The 17240-nt window shown below is 47.4% G+C and overlaps 2 protein-coding genes across 2 annotated transcripts in view; one reads left to right on the top strand and one right to left on the bottom strand.

Moving 5' to 3' along the window:
- The window catches only part of ifi35 (interferon-induced protein 35), a 342343-nt gene that overhangs the window by 5983 nt on the left and 319120 nt on the right, over window positions 1-17240 (top strand). Inside the window, exons 8-9 of the mRNA XM_072442750.1 lie at window positions 862-968; window positions 1147-1341. Of these exons, the coding sequence (XP_072298851.1) occupies window positions 862-968; window positions 1147-1341 (302 nt within the window). The remainder of the gene's footprint in view (window positions 1-861; window positions 969-1146; window positions 1342-17240) is intronic.
- bcat2 (branched chain amino-acid transaminase 2, mitochondrial) lies at window positions 2033-13667 on the bottom strand. The gene is made up of 11 exons (XM_072442748.1): window positions 13528-13667; window positions 9278-9346; window positions 8214-8414; window positions 7999-8109; window positions 7345-7464; window positions 7034-7197; window positions 6727-6869; window positions 6282-6370; window positions 5607-5747; window positions 5414-5488; window positions 2033-5132 (listed from the first exon to the last, which is right to left on the bottom strand). Exons 1-11 carry the CDS (start codon window positions 13543-13545, stop codon window positions 5091-5093), a joined length of 1173 nt encoding a protein of 390 aa, XP_072298849.1. The 5' UTR covers window positions 13546-13667; the 3' UTR covers window positions 2033-5090.

The following is a 17240-nucleotide window of genomic DNA, read 5'->3' on the forward strand; positions in this document are numbered from 1 at the left end:
AGCTAGAGCTAGAGCGACGGGCTAGAGCGACGGGCTAGAGCTAGAGCGGCGGGCTAGAGCTAGAGCGACGGGCTAGAGCGACGGGCTAGAGCTAGAGCGGCGGGCTAGAGCTAGAGCGACGGGCTAGAGCGGCGGGCTAGAGCTTGAGTGACGCGCTAGAGCTAGAGCGGCGGGCTAGAGCTAGAGCGACGTGCTAGAGCTAGAGCGGCGGGCTAGAGCTAGAGCGGCGGGCTAGAGCTAGAGCTTGAGCGACGTGCTAGAGCGGCGGGCTAGAGCTAGAGCAACGGGCTAGAGCTAGAGCGACGGGCTAGAGCGACGGGCTAGAGCTAGAGCGGCGGGCTAGAGCTAGAGCGACGGGCTAGAGCGGCGGGCTAGAGCTTGAGTGACGCGCTAGAGCGGCGGGCTAGAGCGGCGGGCTAGAGCTAGAGCGACGTGCTAGAGCTAGAGCGGCGGGCTAGAGCTAGAGCGGCGGGCTAGAGCTAGAGCTTGAGCGACGTGCTAGAGCGGCGGGCTAGAGCTAGAGCAACGGGCTAAAGCTAGAGCGGCGGGCTAGAGCGGCGGGCTAGAGCTAGAGCTAGAGAGGCGGGCTAGAGCGGCGGGCTAGAGCTAGAGCGACGTGCTAGAGCTAGAGCGGCGGGCTAGAGCTAGAGCTTGAGCGACGTGCTAGAGCGGCGGGCTAGAGCTAGAGCAACGGGCTAAAGCTAGAGCGGCGGGCTAGAGCGGCGGGCTAGAGCGGCGGGCTAGAGCTAGAGCTAGAGAGGCGGGCCAGAGCAACGGGCTAAAGCTAGAGCTAAAGCGTCGGGCTAAAGCTAGAGCTGCAGCGACGGGCTAAATCTAAAGTGTTATTTTTAATGTCTTTAGTTGCCAAAGGTCTGACGGACGCAGAGTTTCACACGGTCCAACTGTCTGATGGAACGCACCAAGTCAGAGTCACGCCCTTCGTCAACGGGACCATCACTGACCTGAAGGTGAGACCGAGCGAGATTATACAAGACCGCACGAGACCGCACGAGACTATACGAAACTGCGCAAGACTGCAGGAGACCTAACGAGACCATACGAGACCATACGAGACTATACGAGATAGCACGAGAACAAACAAGACCATATGCACCCCTCATAACCCTCTGCCTCGTTGGCCCTCAGACCAGGACTCGGCTGTGTCGCAGGACCGTGCTCCTCACTGGGATCGCGGACATCGCCGACGCCGAGACCCTCCAGGACCTGCTCGAGATCCACTTCCAGAAGAAAGCGAGCGGCGGCGGCGAGATCGAGGCCATCCTGTACTGCCCAGAGGGACAGAGCCGCACCGCGCTGTTTTATACGCCCCGGAAGGACGAGGCCAAAGACTGACCTCACAATATCACAGCAGCTTTAGATTTATCCTGGCAGTTTAAATAATAATGACCGCGCTCCACAGTTTGAGAAACACTGGTCCAGACCTGATTCATTCTGAAATGTTCTTACATTTTAATCGTATTCAAACATTTATTCAACAAAATGATTAAACCAATCCAAATCAGGTCAAAAATAAATCCAGTTCATGACTTTAATATTTATTGTGAAAATGTTGAGATTTAAACATAAAATCATGGTTCTTTATTCCAGTTTTTCAGGCAATAAAATGTTTCTAGTTTAGTCACAAACTTCTGCTTTTACGACATTCTATTTGAGGAGAAAATAATATTTACTCTGAAGTTAAAAGTCTTTGCGTCAGTGATGCATTAATTATGGGAATTACGGTTCTTTCCAAATGTTTATTCTTGATCTTTGGTGTTTAATACTGAAGATTTTGCTTCATTTTTAAAGATTTTAAACTGATTTATCTGTTATAAACTGCCAAAAACACAATGACTTCTTAATGTTTAATGCTAAATAAAAGTCCTCCGCACAAACTGATTTAGTTTTTATTTATCTTTTCATTTAATATAATTTATCTTGGTTATTTGACCTCAGATTAAACTGATTTCCACAGATTGTAATGTTTATATTAAAAATAAAAGAACACATTTGTCAAACAGAAAGACTTTAATGTAAAAAGAGTCAAAAGTAACAGCACATTTTATACAAGGAAGAAGAATGCAGCGTTTCCCCGGCAACAGCAGCAGGCACTTTGAACGCAGCACGACGTCACAGGGCCACGTTACCACGGTTACAACAAACACACGTTTCTCAAGCCGTAAAATCTAAATTCAGTTCATGTTTTGCATTTTAAACTTGTCCCGGGGCAAAAACGACTGAAATGTGAACGTGGAAAGAACGCATTTGAATTGTTTTTATTTCGCGATTTAAAAACATTTCCTCACAAAATTCAAATAAAAGTGTTTTGATGAAAATGAGAAATTATAATTTTTTTGACATTTTATTTCATGCATAGAGCAAATTTCCATGACTAAAACTGAGCTTAAAAACAATTCAAACACGTTTTCTAGATGTAGAAATTCAGTGTTTAAAATCATCTTCCATGTTTTTGCCCTTAGCTTCATTCCGTAGATCCGGCTTGTTATTTGAACAGTTCTGTCACATTTAAACTTGACCTGGTTTTGTGCCGCTCCGAAAATCGCATTCGAAATCAAACAAACCAAATCACGACAAACGAGAAAAAAGGGATTTTTAAATAAAACACACAATTTAAAAAAAAACAAAAACGGCAAAACTTTCACATCCCACGAATCGAACACGAGCTGAAACGACTCGGATTCAATGTCGATTTGAGCGGATTGGACTTGTTGTTGCCGTTTGAGCTTTTTGTTTGGCTCAAATTCACTTCAGTCAAATTTTCAGTTCCGTAGTTTTTGGTCGTTGAGCGTTAGCTCGTCGTTAGCATCACTTGGAGATTTAGGACATTTTAACCGCTGCGTAACAATTAATTCCCTCAACAAACTGCTCCAAACGTCCAAAGAATCGGCTTTTCTACAACCGTTTCACTCATTTTCCTCTATTCGACGTCGAGTTTTAGACGTTTTGTTGTTCGATTCTACACCAACGTTGCCCAAACCCCACGCCGAGCCCCGATTGGTCCCGCGCGGGGAAGTGGGAGGAGCTACGACCCAAACTTGTCCGTGCGTTTGAGGTCCGGCCTGCTCTGCCTCAATTCAGGGTCAAACCTCGAGTTCGCGGACGAGGATTAGGGTTAGTCGCCGTGGCAGCAGCAGGGCGTCCTCGACTTCAAACCGTGTAATTATCAGCGTTTAACCGTCAGCGTCGCCTCCGAAAACCGGATCGAATTCAAGTCGTTTCAACTCGTGCTGGAAAGACTTTTTGGTGCAAATTTCAGAAACAAATAGTGCTTTTTCCAGTGTTCACGAACAGAAAAACACGCTTTACACTTTTCTCGTAACAGTAACAATTCTAACGCAAAAATAACACTTCATATACTTGACATTTGTGACCGTTTGGACTCAAACCGTGGAAGTGCTGCACGGGGTAAATACACGAGACAAACGAGATGTTCTAAAGCGACTGCCGCTCTCATCGCGTTCTACAGTGGGAAAATCGCGAGAAGCGTCTCCCGCGGCGACGAGAGTCAAGTCGTTTTGTGAAACTTCAGAAGTGTAACGTCTGTGATAAACATACACATGTATGTTATGAATGATGCTGGTTGTGCGTCTCGTTTTGTTTAAAGGTTTGTTAAGGAGAAAAAAACACGTTAAATCACTTCCTGTTCCCAAAGCTCAAGTGGAACAGGAAGTGATTCGACTGGAGAAAGTGGGATTAACGCAGTAAAAGCCTCAGACGCGTGCGAGTGACGTTAAGCAGCTTTAAAAACACATTTAACTCTGTATTGTACTGCATTTACTGCATATTTAACTGCACACTATGACACACACTTTGCATTTTTGATGATTTTTAGGTTTTACTGGACAATACATACTCAATAGTTTTTACTTTTATCTACAGATATATTACACGTTTTATACTTTTGTCAAGCTCAAATACAATTTTAAGGCTAGAAAATAGCTTTTTTCACCATCATTTTGTAACAGAAAAGCAAACTAACTGACATCTCTACTCTGGAAAGTCATATTTGTCACTTATTAAGAGTTAAAATTATTCGTTTTTGAGTGTTATAATTGACTTTAAATGGATTTCGTCAGTATTTCCTGTAGTGTAACTTACAATCGCCAGTTCGTGGTCTGCGTCACATGCGTTTATAGAAAAGTGCAGCAGGAGGCGCAAGAGCTGTGTCTGCGGACAACTGAAGGTGGCGCCGTTTGACAGCCTTAGATAAGAAACATTAAAAAGTGATTGAATTGAGTAGAATTTCTCTGGTTTTGACAATATTTCCACCGTTTTTAAAATAAACCTTGGAAAAAGACGAGCGTTTTCTGACTTTAAAGGAGAAAAAAGAACAGAACTCGTTAGTTCCATTGTCAAACCATAAGAAATACTCCTGATTTCATGGTCATTTTGTCAAAACCGTTTCAAAGCTGCAGAGTGAAGGCGATTCAAGTTTAAATGATCAAAACACGTAAAACACTCTTGGTGCAGTACCACTGTCTGACCAGTGGGGGCAGTGTGCAGAGTGATAATAGACTTTCTCTGTAGAAAACCATGAAAAAACCTGCGTTTTATTGTCGAGGCTTTAACTCGAGTGAAAAGACTAAATTCACGAGTCCATCACCTTCTCGTCGCCATGGAGATGTTACCGCTTTGCCTAAATGTTCCACAATAAAGTATAAAACTGCACCTACACCACCTGCACGTCAAATCATTATTTCTATTGAACATTTTTATACATTTTACCAAATAAATTTAATTTAATGTCATATTGTGGGACATTTTAGGCAAAGCAACAACGACTCGCCAGAAAAGATCCATCGCTTTCTTAGAAGGAGGGAGGTTTAAATGGGGTTGAAAACGTATTGCTGCTGGAGTGCGTTCTAGTGCAGAGGAAGATGAAGAGCCGTAACAGGAGTGTGTTCAGGACGAAGAGTCCAGAGGGAGAGTCCAGAGGAAGAGTCCAGAGGGAGAGTCCAGAGGGAGAGTCCAGAGGAAGAGTCCAGAGGGAGAGTCCAGAGGGAGAGTCCAGAGGGAGAGTCCAGAGGGAGGAGGAGTCTGTGCAAAAATCAGGTTTGTTTTTGTGCGACTCAAACGACCAGCGGAGCCCAGTCACTCTCTTTACGCCCGTACTGAGGAGAGAGAGAGAGAGAGAAGTGAGACACATGAGCTCCTCTAACCCCTCCACCACGCTCCCCAACTCCTCCCACCCCCTCCCACCACTGTGGGACCCGTAGTTCTAGTGATCAAAATCAATTGGAAGTTATTAAATATAAATTAGAAAGGTTTTACGGGCCGGATTAAAACGGCTGGAGGGCCGCCTGTTTAACACTCTGCTCTAGAGCCTTGTTCACTACACTCTTTATCAGACCCTACAGAGCCTTGTTCTCCACACAGGGGGCGCTGTACTCACCTGAATGTCTGTGAGCTCTTTGTAAAAACGCTTGGCCAGATCTGGACCATTCTCCATCGTGGGAATCTGAAAAGTCTAAAACAGAGACACACGTGAGGGAGGGCATCTGACACCGACTGAGGGGAGGGCATCTGACACCGACTGAGGGGAGGGCATCTGACACAGGGGTACGGGAGGGCCTCTGGAGCAGTACCTGTCCCTTGTAGAGCAGGCTGCCCACAGGACACACCACACAGGCCGTGCCGGCTCCAAACACCTCCAGGACTCGGCCCTGATCCAGAGCCTGAAGCAGCTCAGGCATCTGCAGGGAGCGCTCACACACTCCGAACTCACCCTGAGGGAGACACACAGACAGAGAGACAGACATAGAGACAGAGAGGCAGAGAGGCAGAGAGACAGACATAGAGACAGAGAGGCAGAGAGGCAGAGAGGCAGAGAGGCAGAGAGGCAGAGAGGCAGAGAGACAGAGAGACAGAGAGACACAGAGGCAGAGAGGCAGAGAGACAGAAAGGCAGAGAGAGAGAGACATGTATTAATTAGACTCGTCACTGATCCAAGTCATTTCCTTGTGGATCAATAGTGTGTCTGTGTTTATCTGGTTGTAATATAAAAACAGGCACATGTCCAGCAGAGGGCAGCACAGCTCTGTGCGGAGTGTAATTCAGATTGAGTTTGAGAAAAGAACAAGAAAGCCTTCTCAACTCACACAGAAACTGTGGACTAAAGCGGGTCTAAAGCAGGACCAACACGTGACCAAAGCGGGACTAAAGCGGGACTAAAGCGGGACTAAAACGGGTCTAAAGCGGGTCTAAAGCAGGACTAAAGCGGGACCAAAGCGGGACTAAAACAGGACTAAAGAAGGACATACCCAGGTCCGGGCCAGGTCCAGCAAAGACTGACGAGTCACTCCAGGAAGAATGAGTCCGTCCTCCAGAGGAGGAGTCACCAGCTCCTTCTCTGTTTAACACCAGAGCACAGGAAAAGTCAAGAAAGAGGACAAAACCAGGACTAAACCAAGGACTAAACCGATGACTAAACCAGGACTAAACTACAGATGTAAATGAGCTTTGAGCTGGTGTATTTACAGTAGTAATGCTCATGACTACATGCTGTCCCATTCAAGTAAATAAAATAAACTTGAATAAAACCAGGGACTAAAGCCAGATTGCATTAGTTTTAAACCACAGCTAAACCTCCTCTGCTGTTGGTCTGACCCCTGACCTGACCCCTGACCTCCTCTGCTGTTGGTCTGACCCCTGACCTGACCCCTGACCTCCTCTGCTGTTGGTCTGACCCTTGACCTGAGCCCTGACCTCCTTTGCTGTTGGTCCAGTAGATGAACAGGTTCATGGTGCCCACTTCGGTGATCTCTTCCTGATCTCCGTAGAGCCAGAGCACCTGCTGACAGTCACGTTTCACCGCCTCGTTCTGGACCGCGATGGTCGGCCCGTAGTTCCTGCATCAGACACCAGGGGGCACATTGACTTGTTATTATTCATTCATTCATCCATCACTTTTTGAAACAGCATGACATTCTTTACTTTACATTCTGCGGCCCGAGCGCGGCGGCCGCCCGAGCACTCAGTGTGCAGTAACAGTCCGGGCGTATCACAGACTCACCCTCCCATCTTGTAGGCCCCGACTCCGCCCTTCCAGGCCCTGACGAAGGCGGGGTCAGCGAGCAGCGACACCGGGTTAAAGGAGCCGGTGGCAAAGTACGGACCGACCGGGCCCACGATGACAAAGATCATGGCTTTAGAGGCACGAGACACGCCCAGGGACGGCTGTGGAGAGACACCAGGCATCAGTGTAACCAGAGCAACCAGCCCCAGCAACCAGCCCCAGCAACCAGCCCCAGCAACCAGCCCCAGCAACCAGCCCCAGCAACCAGTCCCAACAATCAGTCCTTCACACAGTACTTTTGTCATCACCTCAGTCCCGATGAACGTGGGTCTGATGTAGAGGCTGGCGCTCTGAGAGAAAGGAACCCAGTCCTGGTCCACCTCCACCAGCTTCTTGATGCACTGCAGCAGCTCAGACTTATCGAACAGCTGAAAGAGCAGAGCAAATGTGAACATACGATACGTTTAAAGACAGAAAACACAGCTCGAGGGACGACTGCGTGGAGGGAACTACATTAGAACAGGTCGGAAAGTTCTAAATGTTTGATTTAAATGGACTTCACGATCTGTCCAATGAAGAAAGAACTTTTAACGTTTGAACCGAGTGAACCGTGTTATGTCACTGCCACATCTGAGGAGCAGGAACGGAACACATTTCAAGGAAAAAGGAGAAGGACAGAGCGATAGAGAGAGAGGGGAGCAACGGGGGGAGCAACAGGGGGGGTTCAGGTCGTAAACTGTGGTAAGTGGAGCCCAGAGTCCAGCGTTCCTCACGGTCCAGTCACTGAACTCGACACGCTGCCTTCAAGGAACTCACAGGACGAACCTGAAGGGGGGCTCAGGATTCAGGGGGGCTCAGGAATCAGGAGGTGCTGTTACGATATACTGCGGGGGTGAACTCGCGGGGGAAGAACTCGGGGGTGAACTCACAGAAAGTGTTGGAGCTCATGACACTAAACTCACAGGTAAACAGCTGCGCTCGGCGCTGCGGTGCATTCGCTGCATGTTCAACATTGGCCTGAAGAGACGGATGTGATCGTCTGCCCCTCTAAACGCCTTCATCCCCTCGAACAACTGCAGAGAGACGAGATCACAAAAGAGACGAGATCATAAAAGAGTCAAGATCACAAAAGAGAGAGGTGAGGGTTTGAGTCTCACCTCGAGGGTTTGAGTCTCACCTCAATGGAGTAGTGCAGGGCGGACGAGGCTGGGTGCAGCGACAGGTTCTGAAAGGGCTTGATCTGCGGTCGCTCCCATCCGTCGCTCTCGCTCCAGTTTATCACCAACATGTGATCTGAGAAGTGTTTCCCAAAGACCAGCGAAGACGAGTCGGGTTTGGGCTGAGGAGAGGCGCAGCGCTCGATCTGCACATCTGCGGCCTGGAACCGGGAACCAGGGACCAAGAACCAGGAACCAGGCGGCAGGAACCAGGCGGCAGGGGACAATTGAGGAGAGCGAGAGAGGAGAGAAAGAATAGAGAGAGAAAGGAAAAGAAAAAGAAGAATGAAAAGAAGAGAGGAGAGAGAGACAGAGAGAGAGAGCGAGCGAGAGTAGACGAACAGCGGAGCGGAGGACAAGATGAGAAAAGGGGGAAATAAGAGAAAGGCAAAGAGAAATAGGACAAAACGGGAACATCAGAAGAGAGAGAGAGAGAGAGCGAGAGAGACAGACAGAGAGAGACAGAGAGCGATCGAACAGTGATTTTGATTCTTATCGTTCCAGAGAAACGGGGACGTCACAAGTCAAAGCTGGTGGAAACGAGTCTGATGATCACATGACACTGGGACGGCCAATCAGGGGGCTGTATCTGAGGTATGCTCCTCCGGGATTCATAGAACCGGAGTTATACACAACAACTGTCCGAATGAAACCTTTGCCAGCAGATCAAATTTTAACGTTATAAGATCATTTTTTAATGTTATAAGATCATATTTTAACGTTATAAAGGTCATTCTGTTTGACTTGTGACGTCCCGACAGAAAAGCTTCAATACAGAGAAGCACGACAGACAAATTATAATTACATTTACGCCAAATTAAATTAAAGATAATTAAAAACATCACAAACATCAACAAAAGATAACAGACAAAAGGGAAGAAAAAACGCATTAAACTTAAAATAACAACAGTATAAATCATAATCAGACAGTGTTTTGTAGCTTCAGATGTTGCAAATGACTTTAAACTGTGGGATTTGTGCGACGCCGCGTCCCGTTGCGGTCAGTGTGTAACGGGTGCAGTACCTTGAATGAACTGGAGAGGCGCACGGAGCCCAGCGATGGCAGAGCCTGGACCAGTCGCCCACCGAGAATCTGCAACGACCGCGAACGGAGATGGTTAGAAAACAAGCGCGTGCTGCAGTCGGCGAGGTTTTCCAGTGGAATCAAGTTAAAATGTAACGTCATTATTGTCTCATGAGGCTGTTATTGTTTAACCGACACAGAAGCTTTTCAACTGTGAACAATGAAGAAAAGTCAACTCCAGGGTCAGCGGCAAGAGGGAAAGAGCCACGTTTCCACTGGTTCTCTTTGGTTCAGTCCTAAAGTTGATCTCGGTCACACTTTAGGATCAAAATAAAACACCAAAGCTCTGAGCAAAAGTGACAAAAAGCATCAAAAGTCAACTAGAAGTGACAGTTCTTCATCACTTCAAACTCTGACTTGATCTCGTGCTAAAGCGCCATATTTCCACTGATGCTAACTTATATGTCGAGCCTTAGCATCAGCTGCTTCCTGTTTATGTCCGCACGGCACTCGCTTTGTCAAGAGCCACAATCTGATATTTCCAGGTCATAATGCGTCTGACATGATCCAAAGCCAAAGCGTGACATAAAGAGAGGTTCAAACACGGCGTAGAGGCTTTAGCCACGCCCCTCACATGCAGAGAAGTCAAAGAAATGAGGCAAAACTGTTCCTGTGCACGCTCGCTTTAGCCACACCCCTCACACACACGCTAGCTTTAGCCACGCCCCTCACACGCGCAGACTTGGAATTACTAAATGTTTTTTGTGAAACGCTCAGATCGACCTCAGGATTAAAAAGTATCAGGAGGATTTAGATTAGATTTATGAAGAAAACATTTGTTGTGTTTGGGTGACGTCAGTTGGAAACCGAGAATTGGAAACAGTGCCACATGTGTTCTAACACGTGTTCTGACAAGTGTTCTGACAAGAAGCAATCCGAGAAATTAGGACCAGTTGAAACGTGGCTCTTAAATGTTGTTGGTTGTAAACAATCAGCAGCGACTTGGACCCGTTCAACTGGTTTCTGCACGTCTCATGTTAAACCAGAACAATAACATTATACAGTTAATGAAAGACCAGGAGTTCCCAGGCCCTTCTAAAGGTCCGGGCCTGGATTCCGGGCCCTTCTAAAAGGTCCGGGCCTGGGTCCTGGGCCCTTCTAAAGGTTTGGGTTAAAAGCAGATGTCAATGGCCATGGCTTTATTTTGAAGTACTTCCTGTCTAATTGGATGAAAAGGAAGGAATATGGACGTTTATGGAGATGGTAGCTCCTGGCAGGAAGAGGAAAAAGGTTAGATTTGTCCTCGACGTTTGTGTTTGACAGGATTTGAACCCTCACTCTGCAGATTTGTGCTCATGGAAACAGAAATACACAAGGTTCCACTTGTGCGCTTAATCCGTTCAGCAGGAGGCAACAGGGCTGAGCGGGAGGATTATTCTGCGCACGCGCGCACGCACGCACGCACGCACACACTTACAGATAAGCTGTTATTGTAGCCGAGAAATAAAACCAAGCAACGACCGTCATCAGAATCATGTTTATTGCCATTTGTCACTGAACAAAATTCACAAACATAGGAACTTGTCCTGGTGATTCGGTGCAACACAAACAACAAAACATTGAACAATGAATAGCTCCAGATATATAAAAAATAAGTAAGTAAAGTTAAATTATGTTTAAAATAGGCATGATATGTACATAAATGACATTGCAGTGAGTGCAAAGTGCTTAGGCAGTGTTCATGAGTCCAACGGCAGAGGGAAAGAAACTGTTCTTGTGACGAGAGGTTCTGGTCCAGATGGACCGTAGCCTCCTGCCTGAGGGGAGTGGCCTCCTGCCTGAGGGGAGTGGCCTCCTGCCTGAGGGGAGTGGCCTCCTGCCTGAGGGGAGTGGCTCAAATAGTCCATGTCCAGGGTGAGAAGGGTCGGCTGTGATCCGACCTGCTCGTCCCAGAGCTCTGGAGACATGCAGGTCCTGCAGAGATGGAAGTCTGCAGCCGATCACCTTCTCAGCAGAGGGCACAATGCGCTGTAGTCTCTGTTTGTCCCTGGCTGTGGATGAGGATGGACTCAATGATGGCCGTGTAGAACTGCACCATCATCTCCGCTGTCATCTTTGCTTTCCTCAGCTGCAGCAGGAAGTACATCCTCTGCTGGGCCTTCCCCACTTGAGGTCGCGGGTGATGGTGGTGCAGAGAAAGCGGAGGGAGTCCACAGTGGAGATGGGCGAGTCTGTGAGGGGGGGCTGTGACTTTCCTGAAGTCCACGATCATCTCCACTGTCTTCTGGGCGTTGAACTCCAGGTTGTTACCGCTGCACTAGGACACCAGCCGCTCCACCAGGTGGAGTCAGTGCTCCACCTGCAGGTGGAGTCAGGCACGTTGAGCTGGGAGAGCTTGTCCTGGAGGAGAGCAGGAGGATGGTGTTGAATGCAGAGCTGAAGTCCACAAACAGGATCCTGGCGTAGGTTCCCGGGGAGTCCAGATGCTGATAGAGATCTATCTTACATGTTTGGAAAGAATTCTGTTGGAAAAATGTGACATGTTTTTTCATAAAGTCAAAGTGCCCATTATTCACAAGAAAATTCTGACTGTTGTAGAAACCGTGGCAACAGAAGACGGTCATTTCATAACTGTGTACAAGGACTGGACTGAGATAATGACACGAGACAAACGGAAAAATACTGGGACTTTTACGTTGGACAATGTGTGCCGGGATTTCGCTTTTTTTGCTGTTCAGTGTTCAGTTTTGTTCAGTAAATTAAAAAAAAACCCATAAAAAAACAATAATAAAATCTATATTCATTAGAAATAAACGTTTGACATTTGGACACGACACAGAGCCGACGTGGAGCAGCAGGTTCAGGCGCTGCGGAGTGTTTCTTTGTTGTTTTTTGGAACGGGAGGATGATGCAAGTTCCTCCCAAATTACAGTCTGAGTGAATGCGAATGAAGCATTAAACTTTTAGAGCGACTTTGAGACACACCCCACTTGAACCTGACTCAAGTTTTGATCCAAGTTTGAGTTCTTTCATATAAAAAAAACTTAAATACATACTTTGTAGTCGTTTCTGGCGAGTAAAATAATGAAAATATTGTCACGCTAACAGGACTATAGCACGATTGACACATTCTGCACTTTTACGTTTCCAAATAGTTTCAAACATCTTTGCAGGGGTGTTTTCAGTGTGAAAGGACTTTAAAAACACAGAGGAGCACGTTCTGGTTCAATCGAGTGAAATCTGAGCATTTACACTGGACTACGGCTGAAACAAAACACAACTTCAGGTCGTTTTTTGGCAAACAAACTACACCAGAACAGGATTAAAAGAGAGAAAAAGACTGTTCTGCAATCAGAGGAATTTGCATTTTCACTTGTAACAAAAGGAAAAGAGTTCATGGCGACATTTTATACAAAGTCAAACCTGCCAAAAGTTCACAAGAAATCTCTGAATATCTCACGTTAGACCTAAATGCAACAACGTGAAAACTAGAAACTGATTTATGACAATTAATAATGACACATTTTATATTTTTCATCAAACCATCCAAAAAATACTGTGAGAAGACCAAACAGAAAAAGCATATAGACAAGTAAAAAAATTCCAATGACCAATTACTAGCATTTGTGTTTTCATGCATAATTTTGAACGTTGTGTCATTTGAAAGTTTAATATAAACATCACTATTCTATAATCACATACAAGCTATTAACGCAAAACGAACCGCTTTGAAAAACAGCACATTTTTGTCAACTTCTGCCAACTGTGCTGCCATTAATGCAACAATGCAACTACAAACAGTTTTGTCTTATAATTTAATATGATGTAATCGATTCGGCACAGATGAATCGTCAATAAATCGCTTGCTTTGTATCACAAACTCGGCTTGAATTGCCACGAGCAGCGTGAGGTCAAGCGCAAAACATTTCCATATCAAGCAACGAACAAAATGTGAAACTAAAACGTAAGAGCCGAGTTTAAGAGCGTTTTCTTTCTGTGAAAAGTGGTCGCGTCGAACTGTAAAACTCATTCGGATTCGTCGCTAAACCGTGCGCCGCGCTGATGCTGTCCGCGCCGCGCTCCTGGACGCGACCTCTGCGCCGTCCGCACGCGTCTTATCTCGTCCAGAGCGTCATTTGTGTCGCGTGCGGTTGAATCATTGACGTGGATCGGCTTCTGTGCGACGATAAAACGCGGATAAAAGCCGTGCGCGCGGGCCACAGCGGGAGGGGAACCGGGGGGGAACTCACCGCTCTGAGCGCTGCCATCTCCGCCGCTGCCTGATCTGTGCCCGCGGGGTCGATTTGTCCTTTTTACAGCTCGTGCGGAAACAAACAACGACAACTTTGAGTTCCGGGCCTTTGAAACCCGAGACCGGCTGAGGAGGACTGAAACACTGAAGAAGAGGAGGAGGAGGAGGATGAGAGCGAGGAAGGAGGAGGAAGAGGAGGTGGAGGAGGAGGTAGAGGAGGTAGAAGAGGAGGAGAATGAGGGTTTATGAATTATGGAGTGCTGAGAATCAAGTTTATTTTTGGGGCCGGAGTTTTGCGGATGGAATCACGACACGAGCCGACGACATTAACGTGAATGAAACGCGTTGATAGTGTTCGGGGGCGTGACCCGAGCGCGCGGTGTGATTGGTGCGCGGCCCAAAGGCACAAAAGCAGAAGTGACCCGGGGTGGAAGCGCAGAGCTGATTGGGCGCGCGCGGAGGAGTGGCGCGAGCTCGTGTTTCACGTAGGACACGAGGACGCGCACGAGCACGCGCGCTGCTCTGAAGGCGATTTGAATAATCAGGTGAAGGTGAATGCACTTCAAAAACACAGAGGAGCATCACCTGATGACATGAGCAGGTGAAATGTGCAGGGTGGGATTTAGTTACTGTTATGTAGTAACTAATTAAATCATATTTTTAGGAACTTACTGTGAAAATAGTAATAGAATTACAGTTAACTAAATAGAGGCAACACAGTGGCAGAGTGGTTAGCACGCTCACCTCACATCGAGAAGGTCTGGATGACTCCAGGGCCTTTTGTGCTGAGGTCACATGTTTCTCCAACACAAAATATGCACTAAAGTCCTGACCAAGACCAAAGATCTGGACACAGGTCCCTCAGAAGGATACGTCAAATGCAGAGGACACATTTCTACAGGGAAAATAAATTAGACCTTATTTTAACTTAAATCTTAACACTTCAGAGGCAGAGATCAGCAGCACACGTTTGATCAACTGAATTTATTTAAAGAATTATATTACACAGTAATATATGACATTATTAACAAGTGACTAGTGATGTGTAAGTAATAACTTCCCCCAGAAGTTACAACTACAAAACAACTCCAGAGATGTTTTGGAGGGAGAAACTAAATGAATAATAATAGGTTTAGACTCAAAGTCCCTGCAGCTAGTCACTTTCTAATCCCTGTTTAGTCTCTGGCCCCGCAGGTGTTCATTATCTGGCCCTGCAGCTGTCAGACTGGCCCTGCAGCTGGTCAGACTCTGGCCCTGCAGCTGGTCAGACTCTGGCCCTGCAGCTGGTCAGTCTCTGGCCCGTCTCTGGCCCTGCAGCTGGATCTGCAGGAAAGAGGGAATCGTCTAAAACATTTAAACACTAAGATTATATTGGACAGACGTTTTTGTGAAAAGATGATTATATTTTTCTGTTGTTGTTCTGTTGTTTTAGTTGTTCTATGTTCAAATAAAAAAGAAAAAAAAACAACACAAAAAAGGAGAATCCAGGCGGGGCTTCCCAGAGGAGAAAGTAACAAAAGGACAAACTCAGTTCCACATTTACGTCTCGTTTTAGTATAAATCATGTTGTTTCGTTGTGGACCTCGAGCCACAGCTTCAGCTCCAGCTCCATCAAAACAGTCTATAAAGAGGCGTTTTTCAGCACAATCTCACAGTCTCTGAGCCGCTCGTCCTCCAGCTGGACAAACAAACAAACAAACAAACAAACAAACAAACAGAAAGAGCAAGTTAAGCTTCAAAACACTTGAGTTTAAAACAAAAGACTTTGTATCAATTCTAATCGTTTTTAAATAAAATATATTTTAAATAATTATGTTTAAATTGATTCATTCAAATCTTGTCTAATTCAAGTGTTTACAGTTTGGATTTCCTGGTCTTGTTCTGATCAAATAAATTAAATGTAAAAGGTCAAGATCCTGGTCCAGATCCAGGTCAAGATCCTGGTCCAGGTCCAGGTCAAGATCCTGGTCCAGGTCCAGGTCAAGATCCTGGTCCAGATCCAGGTCAAGATCCTGGTCCAGATCCAGGTTCTTTTAACCCCTGGCGTCCCTCCTGCAATGTCACCTGTTGTCCTCTAGGGGCGCGCGTGGGCTCTGTGTCGCCGCAGCAGAGAACAGCGAAAGGCCGTTCTCTCGTCGTCAGGTTTTCTTTACAACAATAAGAAAAGACTTTGGCCGGAAGAACCAGGTCCCAGTCGTCCGGGTTCTGCTCCGAGAGGTCCTGCACCATCCTGAGGCGGACACAAGGGGGCAGTGTTAGACATGTCCTGCACCATCCTGAGGCAGACACAAGGAGGCAGTGTTAAACATGTCCTGCACCATCCTGAGGCGGACACAAGGGGGCAGCGTTAAACATGTCCTGCACCATCCTGAGGCGGACACAAGGGGGCAGCGTTAAACATGTCCTGCACCATCCTGAGGTGGACACAAGGAGGCAGTTATACATGTCCTGCACCATCCTGAGGTGGACACAAGGGGGCAGTGTTAAACATGTCCTGCACCATCCTGAGGCGGACACAAGGGGGAAGTGTTAAACATGTCCTGCACCATCCTGAGGTGGACACAAGGAGGCAGTTATACATGTCCTGCACCATCCTGAGGTGGACACAAGGGGGCAGTTATACATGTCCTGCACCATCCTGAGGTGGACACAAGGGGGCAGCGTTAAACATGTCCTGCACCATCCTGAGGTGGACACAAGGAGGCAGTTATACATGTCCTGCACCATCTGCACCATCTCGAGGCGGACACAAGGGGGCAGCGTTAAACATGTCCTGCACCATCCTGAGGCGGACACAAGGAGGCAGTTATACATGTCCTGCACCATCCTGAGGCGGACACAAGGGGGCAGTGTTAAACATGTCCTGCACCATCCTGAGGCGGACACAAGGAGGCAGTTATACATGTCCTGCACCATCCTGAGGCGGACACAAGGAGGCAGTTATACATGTCCTGCACCATCCTGAGGCGGACACAAGGGGGCAGTGTTAAACATGTCCTGCACCATCCTGAGGCGGACACAAGGAGGCAGTTATACATGTCCTGCACCATCCTGAGGCGGACACAAGGGGGCAGTGTTAAACATGTCCTGCACCATCCTGAGGCGGACACAAGGGGGCAGTGTTAGACATGTCTTGCACCATCCTGAGGCGGACACAAGGAGGCAGTTATACATGTCCTGCACCATCCTGAGGCGGACACAAGGGGGCAGTGTTAAACATGTCCTGCACCATCCTGAGGCGGACACAAGGGGGCAGTGCTAGACATGTCCTGCACCATCCTGGTGCGGACACAAGGGGGCAGTGTTAGACATGTCCTGCACCATCCTGAGGCGGACACAAGGGGGCAATGTTAGACATGTCCTGCACCATCCTGAGGCGGACACAAGGGGGGCAGCGTTAGACAAGTCCTGCACCATCCTGAGGCGGACACAAGGGGGCAGTGTTAGACATGTCCTGCACCATCCTGAGGCGGACACAAGGGGGCAATGTAAGACATGTCCTGCACCATCCTGAGGCGGACACAAGGGGGCAGTGTTAGACATGTCCTGCACCATCCTGAGGCGGACACAAGGGGGCTGATGTTGCTCGTTTAAAACACAGAGGGGAAGTAAAATGGGGCGCTGCGGCGTGTTCCGACCTGTCGATGACCTGCGGCGTGCTCTGATCCACTGTTCCCGTCTGAGGATGATGAACCAGGAGCGGGAATTCCA

The sequence above is a fragment of the Eucyclogobius newberryi genome, unplaced genomic scaffold (assembly GCF_026437365.1).
Source record: "Eucyclogobius newberryi isolate DKJ021-1_F unplaced genomic scaffold, fEucNew1.0.hap1 SCAF_13, whole genome shotgun sequence".
NCBI classification, from domain to species: Eukaryota; Metazoa; Chordata; class Actinopteri; order Gobiiformes; family Gobiidae; genus Eucyclogobius; species Eucyclogobius newberryi.